The sequence below is a fragment of the Hippoglossus hippoglossus genome, chromosome 9, assembly GCF_009819705.1.
Source record: "Hippoglossus hippoglossus isolate fHipHip1 chromosome 9, fHipHip1.pri, whole genome shotgun sequence".
Taxonomy (NCBI): domain Eukaryota; kingdom Metazoa; phylum Chordata; class Actinopteri; order Pleuronectiformes; family Pleuronectidae; genus Hippoglossus; species Hippoglossus hippoglossus.
This window is the reverse complement of record NC_047159.1, coordinates 25,736,463-25,756,094: the sequence shown is the minus strand read 5'-3', so window position 1 is coordinate 25,756,094 and position 19,632 is coordinate 25,736,463. Positions and strand designations below refer to the sequence as shown.

Sequence of the window (19,632 nt, the reverse complement as noted above, 5' to 3'; positions counted from 1 at the left end):
AGGAGGAGAAGCCTGTGGTGACCAATGTCACTGTCAGCGATGTGTCATGGGAAAGCTTCCTCCTGTCCTGGTCTGCTGAGGATGGGAAGTTTGAGGCCTTTCTGATCGAGGTTACTGATGCAGAAACGGGTGCTGAGTGGAAAAACCACACAGTGCCTGCTGATGCTCGCATCCTCACCATCTCTGGCCTCTCCCCTGCCACCTGGTACAGGGCCAATCTGTACGGGGTGTACAGGGGGACCCTCTTAGATCCTGTTTTTGCAGACACCATCACAGGTATCAACGCCGTCATCGCTGGGGTCTCCCTCTTTCCTTTGCTTCCTTCTTCTTCTGCTCAGGCAATAACTTAACCAGTGTTCTTTTTTCCATGTGGACTTTATTCTCTTGCTACTTGCAGTTGCAAAATGGTGTTGGTCTTCTCATAGAGCCCTGGTGTGGCAGTTCATTGCTAATTGGTGTTATAGAGTCAGTGGTTCATATTTGCTTTCACACCATCAGATGCTAATTAGCACTGTTGACTTCCACTTGCAGCTTGAAAGAATAACAGTGTTAAGGAGTCGTTTGGAAAATACATTTTATTTTAAGAATACTGTTGAAGTGAAAGTGAAATAACTGCAGGTGAAGTACTTAATCAGAAAAGCCATAATATGATGAATCTGTGAATTTACCTGTGGGGATGGAGGCTTGATTTTGTTTGTCCCTGTGGACATACACTGATTAACCAAAACATTAAAACCGGTAACTGGTTTTATTGTATTTTTGTCTTAGACGAGCTATAAAGCCATGGAAAATGAATGAAACTATAAAATAAGCTTTAAATCACATCACTGATGCATTGAATATACTGTATATATATATATATATATATTCAAAACAGGCCAAAAATACATTCAGTATGTTTTAAAGCAGCCCCCATTCTCCCAGCACAAACTGTTTACTCTCCGCGTTGGGAGCACCTTTCAAAATCGTCTATATAAGCGTTGCCACTACAGTCGAAGTTAATCTTCACAGAGTAAACAAAATATCCTTGCCATTCAGACAGTGTGCACAATCCAAATCCCCAAACAAAACCCCCTCATCAGCCATCCATCATGCATGTATCCCTTTGGGAAATAGGCTAATACTCCGAAGCAGCACGCACACAAAACGCAGTCTATGTGAGCCCTGCCACAAATCTGAGTCTGATCCACCTTTAAGCTGTCAGTCTGCCTCTTCAGTCCGGTCTGACACCAGCAGCACCTGGTCTGTTATGGGAGGAGGCAAAAAGACATAAAAAAGGTCAGTGTGCTGTTTAACTGGGGCACAACAGGTGCTCTTGTTTACCTGCGTACTACACAAATCATAGTCATTATCAGTGATTAACATGCTGTGAATTACAATGTGCCTAATAACAGGGCTGTGAGCAGCAAAACCGAAATCTGATAACGATGCCTTGTACTTGCCTCTAAGCACCTTCACAAACATAACCACAACAAAATACCTTCTGAGGTCCCTAATAAAACCTTTTTACCCAAACTAAAAGGTCAAAAATATCCAGTTTCATGGTGGTTGACAATATTTTTTATGTCAGCATCTATGCAGACATTATCATTCAGCATTTCATTGATGAGGATCAGTCAAGTGGAAGCAAGATGGGAGGACTGACAGAAGAGAAAAAAAACCCTTAGGCGCTTTTGTCGCTTTGTGTGAGGGCTCTCTTCTGTATGCATGCCCAGTTCCCCCAAGCCTGGACCGCTCTTCATTCTCATGCTGCCATTGCCCCTGGGCTCTGGAGCTGGGGTGCCAGGGGCTTCTGGGGCCACGCAGAATATGGCATGCACTCAACATGGCCCATTGTCTGCATGCTAATGGATATGACGCAGCTTAACAATTTTCATTAGCATCACTTAATCCATAAACATTCCAACTTGTGAATACAAGTGTTGACTAATTTGATTATGTTATGCATGGTAGTCATCCCCGTTCTGCTTGAGGACGACGTTGCAGGGAAAATAAAGTTCTCGGGTAAAAACAGGTTCATTTGAGAGTGGAGGGATATGGGAAGAAGAAGGGAAGAAGTGGTGGTGGTGGGAGGGTGAAATCAGAAGCAAATGAGCACATGTTAGCTGATGGATGTGGCCCTCCCTCTCTTCCACTGACCAGCTAAAGCTGCCCGGCGGCTAATGAAGAGTGACAGCTCCCTGGGATTTGTCTGCTCTGCTTCTCATTTCCACTGCTTCTTCTCACATCAAATGCCTCATGCATTTCCCCTCACAATGAAAAAAGGGGTTTCAGGCTAGTTCAAGGACCCCTGAGACCCTCACATTTGGTGTAGCGTTTTAATGAGCAGTGACGCCGGGCTTTATTGAGGCTTTCCTGAGCCCCCTTATATCTACTTCTATCGAGGCTGCTATAAAGGCTCTGTCCGATCCATGCATCCATCTGTGCCGCTACCGGAAGTTTCTCCGAGTAATTAGCAGCAACAGACTCATCCTCTGGAGAAACAGAGCTTTTTTCTGCAGTGGCTATAGGCTCCTGCTGTCTCTCAGCCTCTATTCCTATCACTGCCATTATTAGCTGTGTCTAATGACTGCTTAATACTAGCTTTTACAGCACCACATTCACACGCTGCCATCCGTATGCACATAGATGTCTGTACTGAAATGATGTTGACTAGTACTCGGGAGCAGGTGTTGTTTGACAAAACCTCTTCACAAAATTGCTCAAGAATGTGATCAGACCAGGGCTGTTTTCTAAGAATTTCAAGCTGTCCCCTCAAATATTTAGCAGTAGTTACTGGTGCTAACATCTGTTTCTAAACTGTCCTGATAGCTCTAGGCTGACTACATAAGCAGTTTAGACAGCTGCATTTCCTGACTAAAATGACGTCAATAATACCTTTATCAACCCTGCTAGAAAAAAAAAGATAGACCAGCATAATGGATTGGCTCAGACAGCTATTGTGATTGAGTTGTGCCACCTGACGTACTTGAGTGACGATAATGAAGACACGTCAAGCAGCTTCAGACTTTTTTTAAAGTCTGAGGCCATTTAGGTTTGAAAACCCTGGGGTTGTGTTTTAGTCTGAACGGGACGATATTTTTAGAACTGATGATGCAGAGTGCGGCTCGGGCCACAATTTTCTGTCCGGGCCCATCCAAGCCAAAGACAAAGTTAATCAAGCTTGAGCCAAAGCTGAAGGGCATTATATTTTGTATCCAAATATATATATATATATATATTTTTTCAGTCTAAAAATGAAAACATATATGTTTGGACGCAACCTTAACTCTTAACTCTCTGGTGTTCCAAAATCCAGAGTTTTAAAAGAAAATGTGGCAGCTCTCATCAGAATAGTTTTTTTCATTCAATTTCCTGAAAATATTTTGTGATCACATTCATGATCTTGATTAAATCAGTTGTCCATCTATTTAATCCTTTATTAACATTACTAACCATGGTGGCTTTATAGTCCATTTCACTAGGTCTGAAATAGGAGCAGTTGGAGACTCTTGTTTGGCTCACAACTTACCCTCTGTTGCCTCAAGTTCATTTCTTCCTTCTGTGTTTTCCACAAAGTCAGGTTGTTTATTTGTTGACTGATGATGAACCACATAACCAATGCTGGTATTTGCACATAGACTGCTATTCTCTCTTTGACTGCCATGTTCCTCAAATGTCAAAGCATTCTTAAGTTCCACAGAGGAGGAAAACTGACTTTCCCCTGTCACTCAGAGGACGAACCGGAGGTGCAGGCTCTCCTAGTGTCTGACGTCGCCCTCGACAGCTTTAAGCTGGCCTGGATAGCTGAAGAGGATGCCTTTGACACCTTTGTCATAATGGTCAGCCAGGCTGAGGGCTCGGACCAACCGAGAGAACTGGTGTTGGGCGGTGAAGAGCGAAGCGCTGCAATGACTGAGCTCACTGAGGACACAGAGTACAAAATTGAAATCTTTGGGCTTGTTCTGGGAAGACGCTCCAAGTCTGTATTCGAGGGGGTGAGAACAGGTATACAGTGAAAGAGTGGACCCGAGAAATCAGAGCTGTGAACTGAAATCTGGACTGGTCTTGTCGGCATAACCAGTGGTGTCAGTGGTGTCTTTTATGGTAACAGCATGAAAAGTTATCGTGTCTCAACATTTGTCTAGTGTTTTCTCTGCGTCTACTAACCTGGTGTCATAGTGTGAGGCTCAGATAAAAAAAAACGGAAAAAGGTTTTGTGTCAATTTCAACACAGACTTTTTGATGACGATCAGAGCTGGAAACGTTGTGTGTCTTGTGTCAACAGCTACATGTCTCAATCTGTCTGTCAGTGCTCCTGAGTGGTCCTCAGCAACAGGACAGTTTATGAACTGCTGGATCAAAATCTGAATTCTTGTAGTTTTATCTGCTTTTGATGCAACCTATTACTAACTACTACCCCAGGGTGGTCTAAATCCTGCTAACAAACATGTATACATCCTGTAATGAATATCTTTGAATTGAATTTGAAAAATAGCAGCTTCAAAAATAAAAAGCCCAAAGAAAATTTGTAGCAGTCGACCCCCACTCAGGACATTTACTCAGCTCTTTACTCTGCTCCTTTGGTTGTGTTGTCTTCGTTCAGTTGTTCTCCCAGATGTCATTGACTGCCTGGTCCCATGTGTCAGTGTCTCTCCTTTGTGAAGGAGGTGGGGGGGCAGTTGTCTATGTCACATAGGACGGGTGTCGCTGGCTGTGTCCCCTGTCCTCCCTGGGGGTAAGGCTTTACTCTTGGGTAGCACAGCGCATGTTTCACTTTTGTGTTTCCATGAAATGGGGGCAAGTTAATCCCCTCAGGTCTGTCACGCAAGATACTGTGGTTTGCTGTTAGCTGGAAAGGGTTTCTCCATGAGACCAGGCCTCCCCAGGCCCCCTTTGTCTGTCTACCTCACTCTCTTTTACACACTCGCTCTTTTGCTCTGTCCTAAAACGAGTGCCTTTCAGTGGTGGATCTGCCCTGGCTACAATAACAGAATACGTGTGTGTGTCTGTGTCTATGTCTTTTCTTGTCTCCTGCTTAATTCCCATGCAGATATGATATTATAATATATACATATATGCTGCGCATTCATTTAGATTAGTGCCACATATACTGTATGTTCTATTTTCCTCTCCTCACCATGCTAAGAGGGTTATACACACATTGACTAAACCATCTGTTTTTGGTCTGTTTTTGCCCCCACCTGCTGTGTCTGTCTTGCTTGTGCCAGATCTGGGCTCACCCAAGGGCATCCGCTTCTCTGATGTCACCGACACATCCGCCACCGTTCACTGGGCAGTTCCAAGAGCTCGGGTGGACAGCTACAGGGTCACATATGTGCCTGCTCACGGAGGTCAGTGTCCTCATGTGTGGACAACAGTCAACTGACTAACATTGGAGATCTGCCTTGTTACCCAATTAAAAAATCCAGCAAAGCTTTAAAATAAAACCTACGTCAAACATAAAAGTATCAATAACATGAGATTTGGCTCAAACCTAGAGCTCCAGAGGGTTTACCTTCAACTATATCTTTGCTTATATACATATACAACTTTCTATCATTGCTGTTCCATCAATTTAATCGTCCACGATCTGTAGGGCAACTCTTCTCTCTAATGACAGACTGATTCTGCCCCCTAGTGACTCATTATGGCTATGGCTAATGTATGAGGAACAGGTCCAGAGAAAATGAAAAACAATCATCAAAAAACCATGTGACGATTATGATGATGATGATTATTAGTATTACTAGTATTAATCATCATCATTACAATCATTAACTTTTCCCAATTTCATCAAAGTTATTTTGAGTATGTGATGCCGTTGATGGATAACTCCAAGGATTGTAATTTCCTCCTTTCAGACTCAGCGTCCATTCTAATGAAAATGCAGTGCAAGATTTTAAGTTTAGCTCAGTAACTTACTAGTGGGCAGAGTTTCCTCCATAGTTTTCCTTTATAATTAGTATGGTTTGACACTTAAATATGAATCTATAGCCATGCAGATGACACTTCTTTAAGCACTTTGAATACGCTGAAGTCATCAGAACAACAGATAATGTGATATAAAAAGGAGGCTACTCACACCAAAGTCCATGATATTGTCTCATATTGTTTTTGTCCATTGTGATGGGCTTGCAAGGAAATAAAGGGAAGATACTACTTTGCACAATAATTTAGCCTCCACTCTACATTCACTTTGTTGTGTGTGTTGTTTTGACTCCCAGGTAATGCTAAGACACTTACAGTGGATAACTCCGAGTCTCACACCGTGCTGCCCAACCTGACACCCGGGGTCACCTATGAGGTCACTGTTGTCGCTGTCAAGGGTCAGAGGGAGAGTGAGCCTGGGTCAGACAGTGTCACCACAGGTACAGTAACGCTCATGGAAAACCTGCACTATAACACACACACACTATTGTACTTCTATTTTAGGGATGACACTCATTGGCATAATGGATTCCCTAGCCCCTCATCCTAACCTTAACCATCAAAACTAAAATCCTCACCGTGATCCACACCCTAACCCAACAACAACCCTCAAACATGCCCATTAAAAGTGGGTCAGAAAGTGAGGTCGAGCCCTAATGTCTTCACTTTTACAAAATGTCCTCACATCTATATGTACAAGTACACACACACACACACACACACATTATAGATGCAACATTTTATATTTTCAGCTTGAAACCAGTTCGCTAATATTAATCAGTAAAGTGTTTTCTTCAAACAAATGTGTCGTAATTTATGTTCAAAGAGCAGCAGGACCAAAGGTGCAGAGGTTAACTTCTTTCCACACATATGTCCAATGGGACAGACATTTAAGTTTGTTCAACTGCCAACTGCCAACTGTGTGTGTGTGTGTGTTGCAGCTCTGGACAAGCCCCGTGGTCTGACTGCCATCAATATCACAGACACTGAAGCTCTGCTGCTCTGGCAGCCCGCCATCGCCACCGTAGACGGATATGTCATCACCTACAGTGCAGACTCAGGTATGTAGCATCGAAACAGGTAGATAAACATGTACCTATAAACTAATATATCAAAGGTTTATATCCTACTTCAATACAGGCATTTTGATCAAAAACAGGTTTTGACAGCAGTGGGTTCCGTCGTTTGATTGGTGCCCTGTTGTCACTGCAGTCAGATTCTGCTCACATTTAAATGATCGTTACTACATTTAAATGAAGAGCTAATGTAGATTGATTTTTAAAGCAAATAATGCAAAGAAAAATCTAATTATTCAGAAGCTACATTCATACATTCTTCTCATACAACTCAACCACCCTCTTATCCTGTCTGTGTGTGTGTGTGTCGTTCCAGTGGCTCCAGTGATGGAGCGTGTGTCAGGAAACGTGGTGGAGTTTGAGATGAGTTCTCTGACACCAGCGACGCACTACACTGTGAAGGTGTATGCGGTGAGGGACTTGTCCAAGAGCGCAGCCACTACGACTGAGTTTACCACCGGTGAGTGGTCCAATCTAAAACTTTTGTGTCTTTCTCAGACTTGATTGTTTTAGTTTCAAGGTTCAGCTAAATTTCAACATTGTCAGATTCTGAGACAAACAGGAGGAAGAAATAATTCATAAAAGATTCCTAAACTGTAGATAAACAGTGGTTTTTTCTGATGTTGAGCATCAGCTTTTTCCTCCATGGGGTCCACGCAAATTATAAAAGACATGACATCAGTAAAGACAAACAACTACAGTATTAAAATCAAAAAAATATTTTGAACACTATTATTTCTAGAAACATATTAGCTACACATTACAAATCAATACAGACAGAGAAAATGTATTCACATATGATAACATATTATTATATTTTTATTCAAACACACTATACTCACATGTAGAAAATGAAGGCATGGATAAGAACTGTCCAATATATCACTATATCATATATTTCTGTACTCAATATATATTCTATTCAAATATAGAAACATATCAAGGCATTTCCAACATATTAACTATTCTATACTTATCCTTTACATAATACATATGTCTATACATAGTGATAATTCATATACTTGTGTTTGCCATATGTAGAGGTAATGTACTCTATTGCTTTGCTCTTAGTTATCAACACTTCCATAGGTCGAACTATCAAGGCATCTTCTGACATTTACCATATATCCATCAATGTATGACATGACATTTAACTTATAGAGTATGAGATTCTCTAAGAGGTTGTTTTGTGTGTAGATGTGGATGCTCCTCAGGATCTGGCCGCCAGTAACATCCAGACAGAGAACTGCATGCTGACCTGGAAGCCACCCCGCGCTGACATCACCGGATACATCCTCAGCTACGAGTCCACAGACGGCACCATCCGGGTGAGTGGAAACCAGGACTCCACTGATTCTGGTCCTAACTGGTCATGTCGGAAATGAAATGTTTGAACATATTTCTTCCATCAGGAGGTGGTCCTGAGTCCCACTGCTGTATCATACAACATGGCTCAGCTCAGCGCCTCCACAGAGTATTCAATCAGGCTGCAGGCCATCGCTGGTCCCAAGAGGAGCAGAGTCATCTCCTCTGTCTTCACCACCAGTGAGTAGATTCATGAACAGGTTTCATCCCTTGTCGTGTCAACACATCAAACGTATATCTCCCATTGTCAGTAATAAGTGTGTGTATGTGTGTGACTGTACTAACAGTAACCTATACTAACAGTAATGTAGCGTGAGGACAAATACACCGATTTTATTTTTCATAAATACTGTATTATTTAATAATCCACAAAAGAAGATTAGCAAAATTCACAGTGATAGTATCTATGAGAACGTCTGTCGGGTCCACATTATCATTATATTGTGTGTGTGTGTGTGTGTGTGTGTGTGTGTGTGTGTAGCTGGTGTGCTGTACAGATACCCCAGGGACTGCTCCCAGGCTCTGCTGAACGGTGACACCTCATCCGGCCTGTACACCATCTATCTGGTGGGAGATGAGAGCCAGCCCATCCAGGTCTACTGTGACATGAGCACCGATGGAGGCGGATGGATTGTAAGTCCAATACATCGTTTCAGTTGGTAGTGGCCACACAACAATTTGGAGGATCACAGACCTCTGCACGCTCTGTTGACCAAATCCACATCACTCTGACATTATTGTGGACAGGGATTTATATGCTCAATATGAGCATGGTATTTGTATCACAGTTTCTGACTGTGTCACTCAGAGTGACAAACCTTCAGAGAGTTATCACCATGTGGCTGTGGTTCAGGAGGTAGAGCGGGTTGTCCAGTATTTAGAGAACGGGGGGTTTGCTCAACCCCAAACCTCCCTCATATGTTTTCATGAAGGGGTGAATGGGTGAATGTGACCCGTACTGTAAAACACTGTGAAAGGTCAAAGAGACTAGAAAAGTTCTAAATGTAAATGCAGAACATTTACCATTCAAAGTTTATTTTAGGGTCAGTGACTTACATTTGCTACATGTGTATTATGGAAGCCCTGAGAGGGAAGCATTGTGGCAGGACCATTGATTTATTGATTGATTGATTTTGTTTCATCTCTTTGAGAAATATTGTATCAGGATATTTTCATGTCTAGTAGGACTAAAGCATTTACCTTTTCTTCCAGGTGATATTTTCGGCCTGTGATCTAAACATAAGATACATTACGTACTCTATTGTGTGTGTATTTTAATCAGTGAAGGTTTGCTGCCAGTAAAGCAGAGGCGGCATAAAGAGCCACAGTCCCCATGTTGAGCAGGGTTTGAATCCTGTTTTTTTGTTTTTCTGGTTAGTTAAAAGCTATTTTCAGTTTTTATTTAGTTTTTGTTTTAGAACATTTTTTAGCTTTTGCCAGATATAAATTAAATAACAGTTTCACTTACCTCTCAGGGCCTCCGTATTGTCTGCTGGGTGTGTTAAACAAGAATCGTAAATACATCAGCTGATTGTATAAAACACAGTCTGACAATATTCATCAGTTATTATTGTTGTTTCCTTTGCAGATTTTCCTCAGACGTCAGAGCGGGAAACTGGAGTTTTTCCGTAACTGGAAGAATTACACTGCCGGCTTCGGTGACATGAACGATGAATTCTGGCTGGGTAATTTCTATCAAACATCAGATCACTACACACAGTTCCACAATACATAAGGAACTGGTGATATAACAGTATGTTCAGCTTGTAACAGAGGTGATGTATACACAATGACAGCACTAATGCTGACATATGTATTTTTTGTGCTTATAAATTCATTGAAAAATGTACGAACACAGATCTGTGGACTGACTCATTGTACAAAAGTTCTACATTGATTCTAATATTTATGTGATTGCTGCAAGTTCTCTTTATTTTCCCATTTTCCTCTAATAATGCTCTGCTGGTCCGACATGCTCTCAGCTAGAAACATAGTTCTAAAGCTAAAATGCTGCTCAGATTTAAGGGACACGTTCTAGGACTCTAGGTGCTGATCTCTGTAAGTCATATCTGTCAGTTGATTTCATATGATTTATTAATAGTTTTTTTGTTGGTTCTTTACAAGGAATGAGCAAAACATGATGAAACAACTAAAGACATATCTCAAACAACTATAACAGATCTCATGTATCATCTTTCCATCATTAGCAAACAAGCTTTTGTCAGTGTGGTCAGATAATTACAAACTACTATAACTCTGCTTCATTCAGTTGCAACCAAATGTGGGTAAAGTGTTCAGATAGAGACCAGTCTGAGTCTCATGTAGATTTACCAAGTGGATGATAGTCCCACAGAGTGATGGCTTGAAAGATGATTCCACTTTTAAAATTAATAGCATGACTAGGCTACATAAGCCCTTAAACAGCTCGTTGAAATCTCCCTTAATTAATGAATAATTTTGCATAAAACTCAAAAACTGTAGGAGGACAGAAATTAAATTTGGCAGACAGCACACTACTGGTTAAAAGCTTCACTCAGTCAGAAACTGATGTGGCAGTGCCACCATGTGGCCAATTACAAAACTACTTTTCTTTTGTAGCTATAAATAAGTTTGCTTCAAAAGTGGCTGAGTGAAATGATAAGACTGAAATATGAGGCAACTGCAACAGGTGCAGGAGTCAATGCAGATGTTGTAGTTATAATAATTTGAATTATGAAATTCTTTTGATTGGATTCACATGAAATACTTATAACATATAAACTTCATTCCAGCTAATTATCAGTTATCAAATATGATTGAGCTATATTAATACCATATTAATAATACTATATATTTTGTTATCTGAAGATAAAATCTTGTGATATATTATACATCAAAATCTATATTTATATCATATATGTCATCTCCTCCTTCCCTCAGGTCTGGCCAACCTACATAAGATCACAGCTGGAGGTCAGTACGAGCTGCGGGTGGACCTGAGAGACAAGGGTGAAGCAGCCTACGCTCAGTACGACAAGTTCTCTGTGTCTGAACCTCGAACCCGCTACAAAGTCCATGTAGGGGGATACAGTGGAACAGCAGGTAAAGCTGACTCCTGCAGCCGTGTACACAATGCTTTAGTTCAAGTCCACTTAGGCCTCTTAGGCCATGAGTTGTTTTTTTTCATTCAAAATTTCTAAAATAGGAAATAAGTAATTTTGTTGGACAAATGAATACATTGTCAATAATCCTGTGTGTATTCATGCAAATGAAGGAACTTTTTTTAATGTTATGTGTATTAAATTTATTTTCTATATTTTTTTCTTATTTATGCTATGAATTCTTGGGAAGACTTGGTATCCTTTCAGGATCTTTTCAGGGCATTTCATTTTTTTTTATAAAGCTAACATATAGAAATTTGCATCTATTTGCCCTTAAAAATGAATTCGACAAGAAGAAAATATGAATCAGAATATGTTGAAACAGAACAATGTGTGTGTGTTGCACATATAGTGGCCAGGTAGTGAAAAGGTTTCTTGTAAATGCTATGTTTTTGTTACAGTGTTCATCCTCTACCACTGTTCATTTCATCGATGCGCTCTCTCTCTCTCTCGTGTTTGTAGGCGACTCCATGACCTACCACCACGGCCGTCCGTTCTCCACCTACGACCATGACAATGACATTGCTGTCACCAACTGTGCCCTGTCCTATAAGGGAGCCTTCTGGTATAAAAACTGTCACCGTGTCAACCTCATGGGACGATATGGAGATAACAGTCACAGCAAGGTACAGTTCACTGCTGCTGCATCACAACTTCAAAAACAGAGAGTCACTGAGGATCCTCCATTACTTTAACAGATGAGGGTAGAACAGGATGCCTGAAGAGGGCTCAGTTGTGTTTCCCAACAAAACAAATCTTACAGAAAGGGTTTCTTTGGTCAGCTCAGTATCTGTAGGACTTCTGTCTAATGCCAAATGTTCATTACAGTGCAGGAGGCTGTTTGCCCCTGATGTTTTAAATGACACTGTCTTCCTAACCCAAACCACATAGGTTCTCTGACCTTGTGCTTTGTGACGTTGACTCAGCTGGTGTTGAGCTGATGTCTCCTCAGAAACTGTAAAGACGCACCAGGGTTAAAGGTGTGTCCTCATGAAATCTCTGTTAAAACTGTTCAGGGTGACAAGAGTTCATTTTAGTTCAGATGTAGGGTGGACACAATTAAGTAAAAATCCAATATATATTTATAATTATTATGTTTTTAGTGGCAAATCAATGGAAACTAATAATCACTGTGTTTTCATTAGCTTAGAATGAGCCCTTATATATTGCACATGTATGTAGATAGAGTCAAATTGGCTCTGGAAAGAAACTGTCACATTTCTGTCACCTGAAGGCCACTGGAGGTTCAGCTTCACAGTGTGAGATGAGTATTTTAGTTGGTTGCAATATGCAACTTCAACACTAGATGCCACTAAATCATATACACTGACATGTAAAGAAAACAGCCTATAGTAGAGAGAAGGACACATCTCCCCCATCCTTTGTAGAAATGATACCCTTGTATAGTGAAGAGAAGAAGCAAGTGTAAGGAAGGGTCAGTTATCTTCTTTTTCTCACAAACACACATTTAACAAAGGGAGCGCCTCATGCTTCCTGCGCAGCACATTTATCACTCGCTATCACATTGAATGAAAGAACGTAACCATGGCGACTGCATCACAGTAGTCGCCGGTTCATTAATGAAACAAAGTGACAACGTTACCAGGATGTAATTCTGCAACTCTGAGCAGTGTTGAGATGTAACAAAGTACATTTACTTTAGTTACTGTATTCAAGAATATTGTTCATGTATTTGTAAGTTACTTAAGCACATTTATTTGCAGGTACTTTTCACTTTTACTCTAATGCATATATCAACAAATATCTGTACTTTCTACTTCACTTCATTTTTACAATGCATAGTGTTACAATTTCAGATTGTTTTATAAATGTTTAATAGTAATCAATAACAAGAGGGGAATCGGTCACTCACTGGTGAAGAAATGGATTTGGACAGCATTCTTTATTAATATGGCAGTCTGCATTTTTCTTGTGTTCTGTAAATATACAGTTAATTATATATTTGTATGTTAGATTAGGGAATAGGCTACACTGAGCAAGTATTATCACTTTAAAACATTACAGTACAGTAAACAGTATATTTAAAAACACTGTTACACAAGTAGAAAAGTTAATATGGTACTTTTACTTTTTCTTGAGTTACTTTTTGTCTATTTATTTGTATTTTACTTAAGTCAAATATTTGAGTACTTCCTTCACCCTTGATTATTGCAAAGCCCATGGTTGTTCTACCAAAAGGAGAAGTATTAGTCAAAACCTAAGCTGAAGGTATCTATGCTGGACCCTTGTGTCAAGTATAAATTCAGTTTATTGACACTTTTTTATTTGCCATAACCTTAACCACACCATATGTATCACATGCACTGGACAAAGCCTGGGGCTTTCAAGATTGTCCAATATAAATGTGTTTGTCTGTCGATGAAGCTGCTTTTGCTATAATAGCAATGTGTGATAAGAAAACAACCTCCCAATGACCTGTCCTTCTCTCCATATAATTAATGTAAGATGATTTGTCTCGCCTTCCACAGGGTGTGAACTGGTTCCACTGGAAAGGCCACGAGCACTCGATCGAGTTTGCGGATATGAAGATCAGGCCCTCCAACTTCAGGAACCTGGAGGGGAGGAGGAAACGATCATAAATGACCAACCACTAACAACAACATCGCTACTTCTCTGTCTGGACTCCCCCCCCCCCAAAAAACCCCATCTTGAATACACACATGCACCCATCCATCCACCCAGCAGCAACCAAAGCCACTGCCAAGAGCCCTGCTGCCTCCTCACGAAACCATATTTCCTCCCATTTGCTCAGAGATCAGCCGTGACTCCATGACACCTGCGGTTGTGGAAATTGTGCCGGTACTGAAATCAACGTGCATGTTACAAACTGGAATTCAATTCAAGCCCACGCAGATTCAACTCACGCACCAAAGAGAGCAGAAACAACTCCACCTCACCTGATTCGGGTCCTCTCTCTCATGTTGCAGCATTTGTGGGCAGGCGTGAGTGCAGCTCGGGTATTTTTTTCTATACAGTTCACCATGTCACATCCAAGCCACGTTTGGGGTATTTCAGAGAGGCTGTTTATGGTACAATGTGGTCTTGTTTAGGTTCAGGGTGTCTTTGCTAAAACTGATAACACAGTGATAATTCAGAAGGATTATCATTCTGTTCCTTGTACAGTCCTGTACATGTATGCATCTGATTTAAACATTCGAAAAAGGGATATTCCTCAGATGGCAGTATTCAGATGTCAGATATCTCCATCTAACTTGCCATTTGTTTGTCTTTGTGCGACTTCACTTGTGTCAGTGTCACTTTATCCTCCCCTGGTTCCTTCATCTCCCTCAACACAAGCCAACATCTGAAGTGATAAGAGATGCAAGTGTAAAGAGGAAAAAAAAATCTATATCAAAGTATTTTACTGGCCACATCCCATGTCCACCTGGACGGCAATGTATCCATTCATCCTGTGAGCCCCTGAAGGCATCATGCTACAGCCACAGTGTTGTGTTTTAAAAACGAAAGAACGGAGAAAAAGAAAAGCAGACGTGTTTTCAATTTGTTTCGTTTCTCTCATGAATCCGAAGGCAGGACCTATTATTGAGTATGTAATGAAACGCGGTGATTACGTTGTTCTTTCTTTTGTTTTTGCAAAATGTGAATACAGTACTTACTGTATATGTGCAACAAGAGAATGTTATGTGTTGTTCACACAAAATATGTTGATGCTCAAAACATGAAAAAAGGCCAACTCTGATTGAATTCCAGTTGATATGGTAAAATCTCTATGCTAATGTTGATATAAATAGTGTTTGAACAGGCCCAAACTAGAGAACTAGTTACTGTTTCTACCCCCTCCCCCCCCCCCCAAGCACCCACCTGCCCCCTGCCCCCTGCCCCCCGCCCCCTGCCCCCTGCCCCCATCCCCTGCTATGGCAGGATACTAAACCACTGACCTTCTAAAGAATGCCTGTGTAAATTAAGTCTGTTTTTATTGTTTTGTTTGTTTATAACTGGGTGAACAAGTGTTTCTCTGTAAGCTGTATTACAATAAACAGTTTGTTTAAAAGGAAGATGTGAAGGAGCTTTATTTATTTCATGTCCATGATGAAGATAAAGAAAAACAAAGAACATCCCAACTCAGGGTCCACGGGCCTTTTAACCACACCACATGGTTTTAGATAGTTTGCTTATTTGCCATTGAGATTCTGTGAGTTGCAATCAAATGTTAAGGTGCTGAATATGAATACTGTGTACTTCTAAAACTAGTTATACTACTACTACGACCACCAATAATATTAATCCTACTGGATCATAGTGAGTTGATAATGAATCCCTCATTACTTCATGGTTGTCTCACAGTTACTTGTTGTTATTTTTTGTGCCATCTTCAATTTAAGAGATACTTCATCATCCAAAACTAACACGTAGCTTCTGTTTCAAGCCAAATTCACAATAATAATAATAATAATAACAATAAAACTAATAACTATACTAACAATAACAATAATAATAATAACAATAATAATAATAACATCATTGACATCCCTCTGTTTCAGACTTAATCAAAAAAATGTATACACTAAGCTTTATTGGCATGACATTATGTTGCTAAAGCACAAATATCAAATGTTAATGTCAAATCAAAGACATGAATGTATAAAGAGAGAAAACAACAACCACAGCAGTTGTTATTAACAACATTTGAAGTAAGCTCTCTCTCTGTCTGATTTCCGGGTCCACGCCCTCCTGTCGGGAGTGGCCGCCCCCCCACTGCAGCGGTACTTCCTGGATTGCCTCCTGTGTTGTTTTCTCGTGTCGAGTCCATAGACTGTAAGTCGAGTCGCTCCACCGGGACGGGAGCAGATTCGTTTCCCGTGGAGGCAATGAGGAAATGTCAGTCGTGGAGGTTAGTGAAGTTACTCACCTTGTCAGCTGTGCTCGTCCTGTCGGCTCAGATCTTAGTTGGTGTCCTGAGTAAAGAGCAGGTAAAGACAAGCCCCCTGTCAGAGCAGGAGCACAGGCTCCTGTCCCCCCACTCATACCAGTACATACTCAACCAGCCACTGTGCAGGGACACCAGCCCCTTCCTGCTCTTCCTGGTCCCAGTTGCTCCACAGGACGCTGCAGCGAGGGAGGCCATCAGGAAAACATGGGGAGCTCCAGGTCAGGACACCCTCACTGTCTTCTACATGGGGGTCCCCGAGGGGGGGCAGGGGTCCAGCCTCCAGGACAAGCTGGAGGAGGAGAGCAGGGAACATGCAGACATCATCCAGATGAACTTCCTGGACAGCTACCAGAACCTGACAATCAAGACTGTGATGATGATGAACTGGGCTGCGACCCACTGCCCCAGAGCCTCCTACGTCATGAAGGTGGACTCTGACATCTTTGTGAACGTGTTCCACCTCCTGCGGTGGCTGAGGAGCTGCCCACGTCAGGCCTTCATCACAGGGTCAGTGATAAGCGATGGCAGGCCGAGGAGGGACAGTTACAGTAAGTGGCATTTGTCAGAGGAGCAGTACCCTGAAGACAGCTTCCCCCCGTATGTATCTGGAGCTGGGTATGTCCTCTCTGCAGACCTGGCCGCCAGGATCTCCTGGGCCTCCAGGTTCGTCCGCATGATCTCCATGGAGGACGTGTACATGGGGTTGTGTCTGCGTGTGCTGGGGGTCCGGCCTGTGTATGCCCTCAGCCTGCCCACCCTCAGGAACCTCTTTGAAATCAGAGACTTGGAGTATGACAGGTGCACCTTCGCCAAACTCATCATTGTGAACGGGTTCAAGGCGTCAAAGCTGCTGCAGGTCTGGCAGGATTTCTCCAAAGGACACAGCAGCTGCTGAGGGTCAACTTTACCAAGTGCTTCACTGTTCAGACACATGAGAACTTCAACAAAGTTAAATGTAATGAAAACAGCGTCCTGCTCTTAAGGAAAGAAGCCATTACACACACAGGCAGCAGTGTGGATGTTCATGTTCATGGGCGACAGGGTCGTGGGTAAAGCTGTATTATTATATTATGCAAACATTATTCAAATATTCAAATGAAACTATCAGAGAATATATCTTCACTCCAGAGTTAAACCTCAACTCGTTCATTTACAATCACAGACGTGTGACCTCAGGCTAAAAGAAAACCTCTCATGTTGATCTGCTGCTTGTCTCTTTAACTATAATATTGTCAATTCAGTATCTTTGTATTTGGACTGCTGGTTGGACAGAACAGGCAATTTGGATACATTCCTTTGGAAACAGTGGTGGACATTTTCAAATTATGTCTGATTTTCTTATACTAACCACTACATTTGACCTAATAATGGATAATGCAAACTAGAGCAGCTGGATATTATATAGAGATAGAATGTGCCTTAATCGATTTGAGATAAATTTCCATCCCAAAAGCTATACAAATATTCAGTTAACTGTCCCATAAGGGAAGCAGCAGAAGCTGCAACTGAGAAGCAGGAACCAAAGATTTCGGGCATTAAGTGATCAAAACAAAATAGTTGCAAATAATCAACACATCAACAGTTTTCTGTATAATTTATCATTTTTTGTTAACAAGTAAATGAAATGTAATAAGCTTGAACACTAATTTCTGAATAATGCACTCATATCCCTGATGTTATATTTGTGTGCACTTGTGAAGCGCCTTACGATCCTGGTTTTAAAAGTTGCTGTGGGAAAAAACTTTATTCAAACAATGTCGCAAATTATCTGCACTGAGAAGCTGGAACCTCGTTTTTCACGATTGTAGCTTTACTGACCGAGGCCAAATAAAACAAGACAAAATAGCTGCAGATGTTTTTTCATCCGCAATGTCAGTTCCAACTTCTTCATTCAAAGTCATATTTTATAGGTATTGTGCCGTAGTTAGGTCATAGTAGAGGTGTAAATAGGACATAATGTATCCTCTGAATTTATAATATACCAAAGTTGACCCCGTTTTACTGGCCTTGTACTTAATCTTCAGTTTGTGCCTGATGGGTTTGGGTTCCACGTGGACAGTAATTTACACCGGGCCACATTACCCAGCAAAACATTTATCTCTCAATCTGTCTATCTGTCTGTCTGTCTGTCTGTCTGTCTGTCTGTCTGTCTATATCCGTCCATCTGGGCGTAAAATAACCCACAGCATATTTGTTGTGTTACTGTGCCTATTTATTTACACTGTGTCTTGTGACGGAGTGGCTATTTATATATATGCGTTGTACTTACAAAGGAGAACCAGCTGGTGGCAGTATGTGTCAACTGCTGAGGTGTACTTAGTACACATTTTAAATACAGTTACTCTCTGACTTTTTCACAGGGATCGTTATAAGTGCAAGTAAGAAAAGATGAGTCCTCAGAAAAGCCTATAAGAGAAGTTTTTTATTTTCATCTTTCACATAACAGCAGAACAGCTGATCCTGCTCACTGTGGTTTACTATGCACCGAGCGCCTCATAGATTTTTACCTTAGATTTTTTGCTGCATATGAATGAGAAAATACACAGCATCTGACTATATGAATGTTTGATTATTATATATTTCTTGCTGCTATTGTTTTTGCTATTGTCCACATGCCAGAATATATGCTGTTTCCATCCAGAATAAATTAAATACTTGGACAAATGCTGAAAACCTTTTTCATGAGATTTATTCAACATGAATTTACATTTATATTTGTATTTTCACAACACACAATACAACACGTTACAGTGTGCATTCAAATGGTTAGTAACTTCAAAGTTGTAGGCTTATGATAAAACTAAGCACATTCAGTACTTAATGTTGACAAATTTTCAAATTTATTTGAAATGATGAAACCTGATTTTTTTTTTATATTAATAACTCAGTAAGATGGCTGCAGGGAAATTAAATTGTAAGGCAGGTAACCTCATTAATATAGCACATGCTTAGAAAAGTTAATATGGTACTTTTACTTTTTCTTGAGTTACTTTTTGTCTATTTGTTTGTATTTTACTAAAGTCACATATTTGAGTACTTCCTTCACCCTTGATTATTGCAAAGCCCATGGTTGTTCTACCAAAAGGAGAAGTATTAGTCAAAACCTAAGCTGAAGGTATCTATGCTGGACCCTTGTGTCAAGTATAAACTCAGCTCGGGTATTTTTTTCTATACAGTTCACCATGTCACATCCAAGCCACGTTTGGGGTATTTCAGAGAGGCTGTTTAT

At 40.9% G+C, this 19,632-nt stretch overlaps 2 protein-coding genes across 4 annotated transcripts in view; both read left to right on the top strand.

Moving 5' to 3' along the window:
* The window catches only part of tnc (tenascin C), a 48,967-nt gene extending 33,443 nt beyond the window's left edge, over nucleotides 1-15,524 (top strand). Inside the window, exons 11-23 of one of the 3 annotated variants that reach the window (XM_034595724.1) lie at nucleotides 1-276; nucleotides 3,715-3,987; nucleotides 5,211-5,333; nucleotides 6,207-6,350; nucleotides 6,852-6,971; nucleotides 7,303-7,446; nucleotides 8,184-8,314; nucleotides 8,399-8,531; nucleotides 8,833-8,984; nucleotides 9,940-10,036; nucleotides 11,271-11,432; nucleotides 11,954-12,117; nucleotides 13,981-15,524. In XM_034595724.1, the coding sequence (XP_034451615.1) occupies nucleotides 1-276; nucleotides 3,715-3,987; nucleotides 5,211-5,333; nucleotides 6,207-6,350; nucleotides 6,852-6,971; nucleotides 7,303-7,446; nucleotides 8,184-8,314; nucleotides 8,399-8,531; nucleotides 8,833-8,984; nucleotides 9,940-10,036; nucleotides 11,271-11,432; nucleotides 11,954-12,117; nucleotides 13,981-14,091 (2,030 nt within the window). In that variant the 3' untranslated portion in view covers nucleotides 14,092-15,524. The remainder of the gene's footprint in view (nucleotides 277-3,714; nucleotides 3,988-5,210; nucleotides 5,334-6,206; nucleotides 6,351-6,851; nucleotides 6,972-7,302; nucleotides 7,447-8,183; nucleotides 8,315-8,398; nucleotides 8,532-8,832; nucleotides 8,985-9,939; nucleotides 10,037-11,270; nucleotides 11,433-11,953; nucleotides 12,118-13,980) is intronic. The other 2 variants (XM_034595722.1, XM_034595723.1) reach the window with 2 other exon arrangements.
* Nucleotides 15,525-16,242: 718 nt separating this feature from the next.
* On the top strand, nucleotides 16,243-19,080 carry LOC117767872 (beta-1,3-galactosyltransferase 2-like). Its single transcript, XM_034595838.1, has one exon. The coding sequence runs from the start codon at nucleotides 16,342-16,344 to the stop codon at nucleotides 17,296-17,298; it is 957 nt and encodes a 318-aa protein (XP_034451729.1). The 5' UTR covers nucleotides 16,243-16,341; the 3' UTR covers nucleotides 17,299-19,080.
* Nucleotides 19,081-19,632: the final 552 nt, after the last annotated feature.

Excerpts from the sequence above, each read along its gene's own strand:
- LOC117767872 (XM_034595838.1), top strand. The coding sequence starts at position 16,342 with ATGAGGAAATGTCAGTCGTGGAGGTTAGTGAAGTTACTCACCTTGTCA.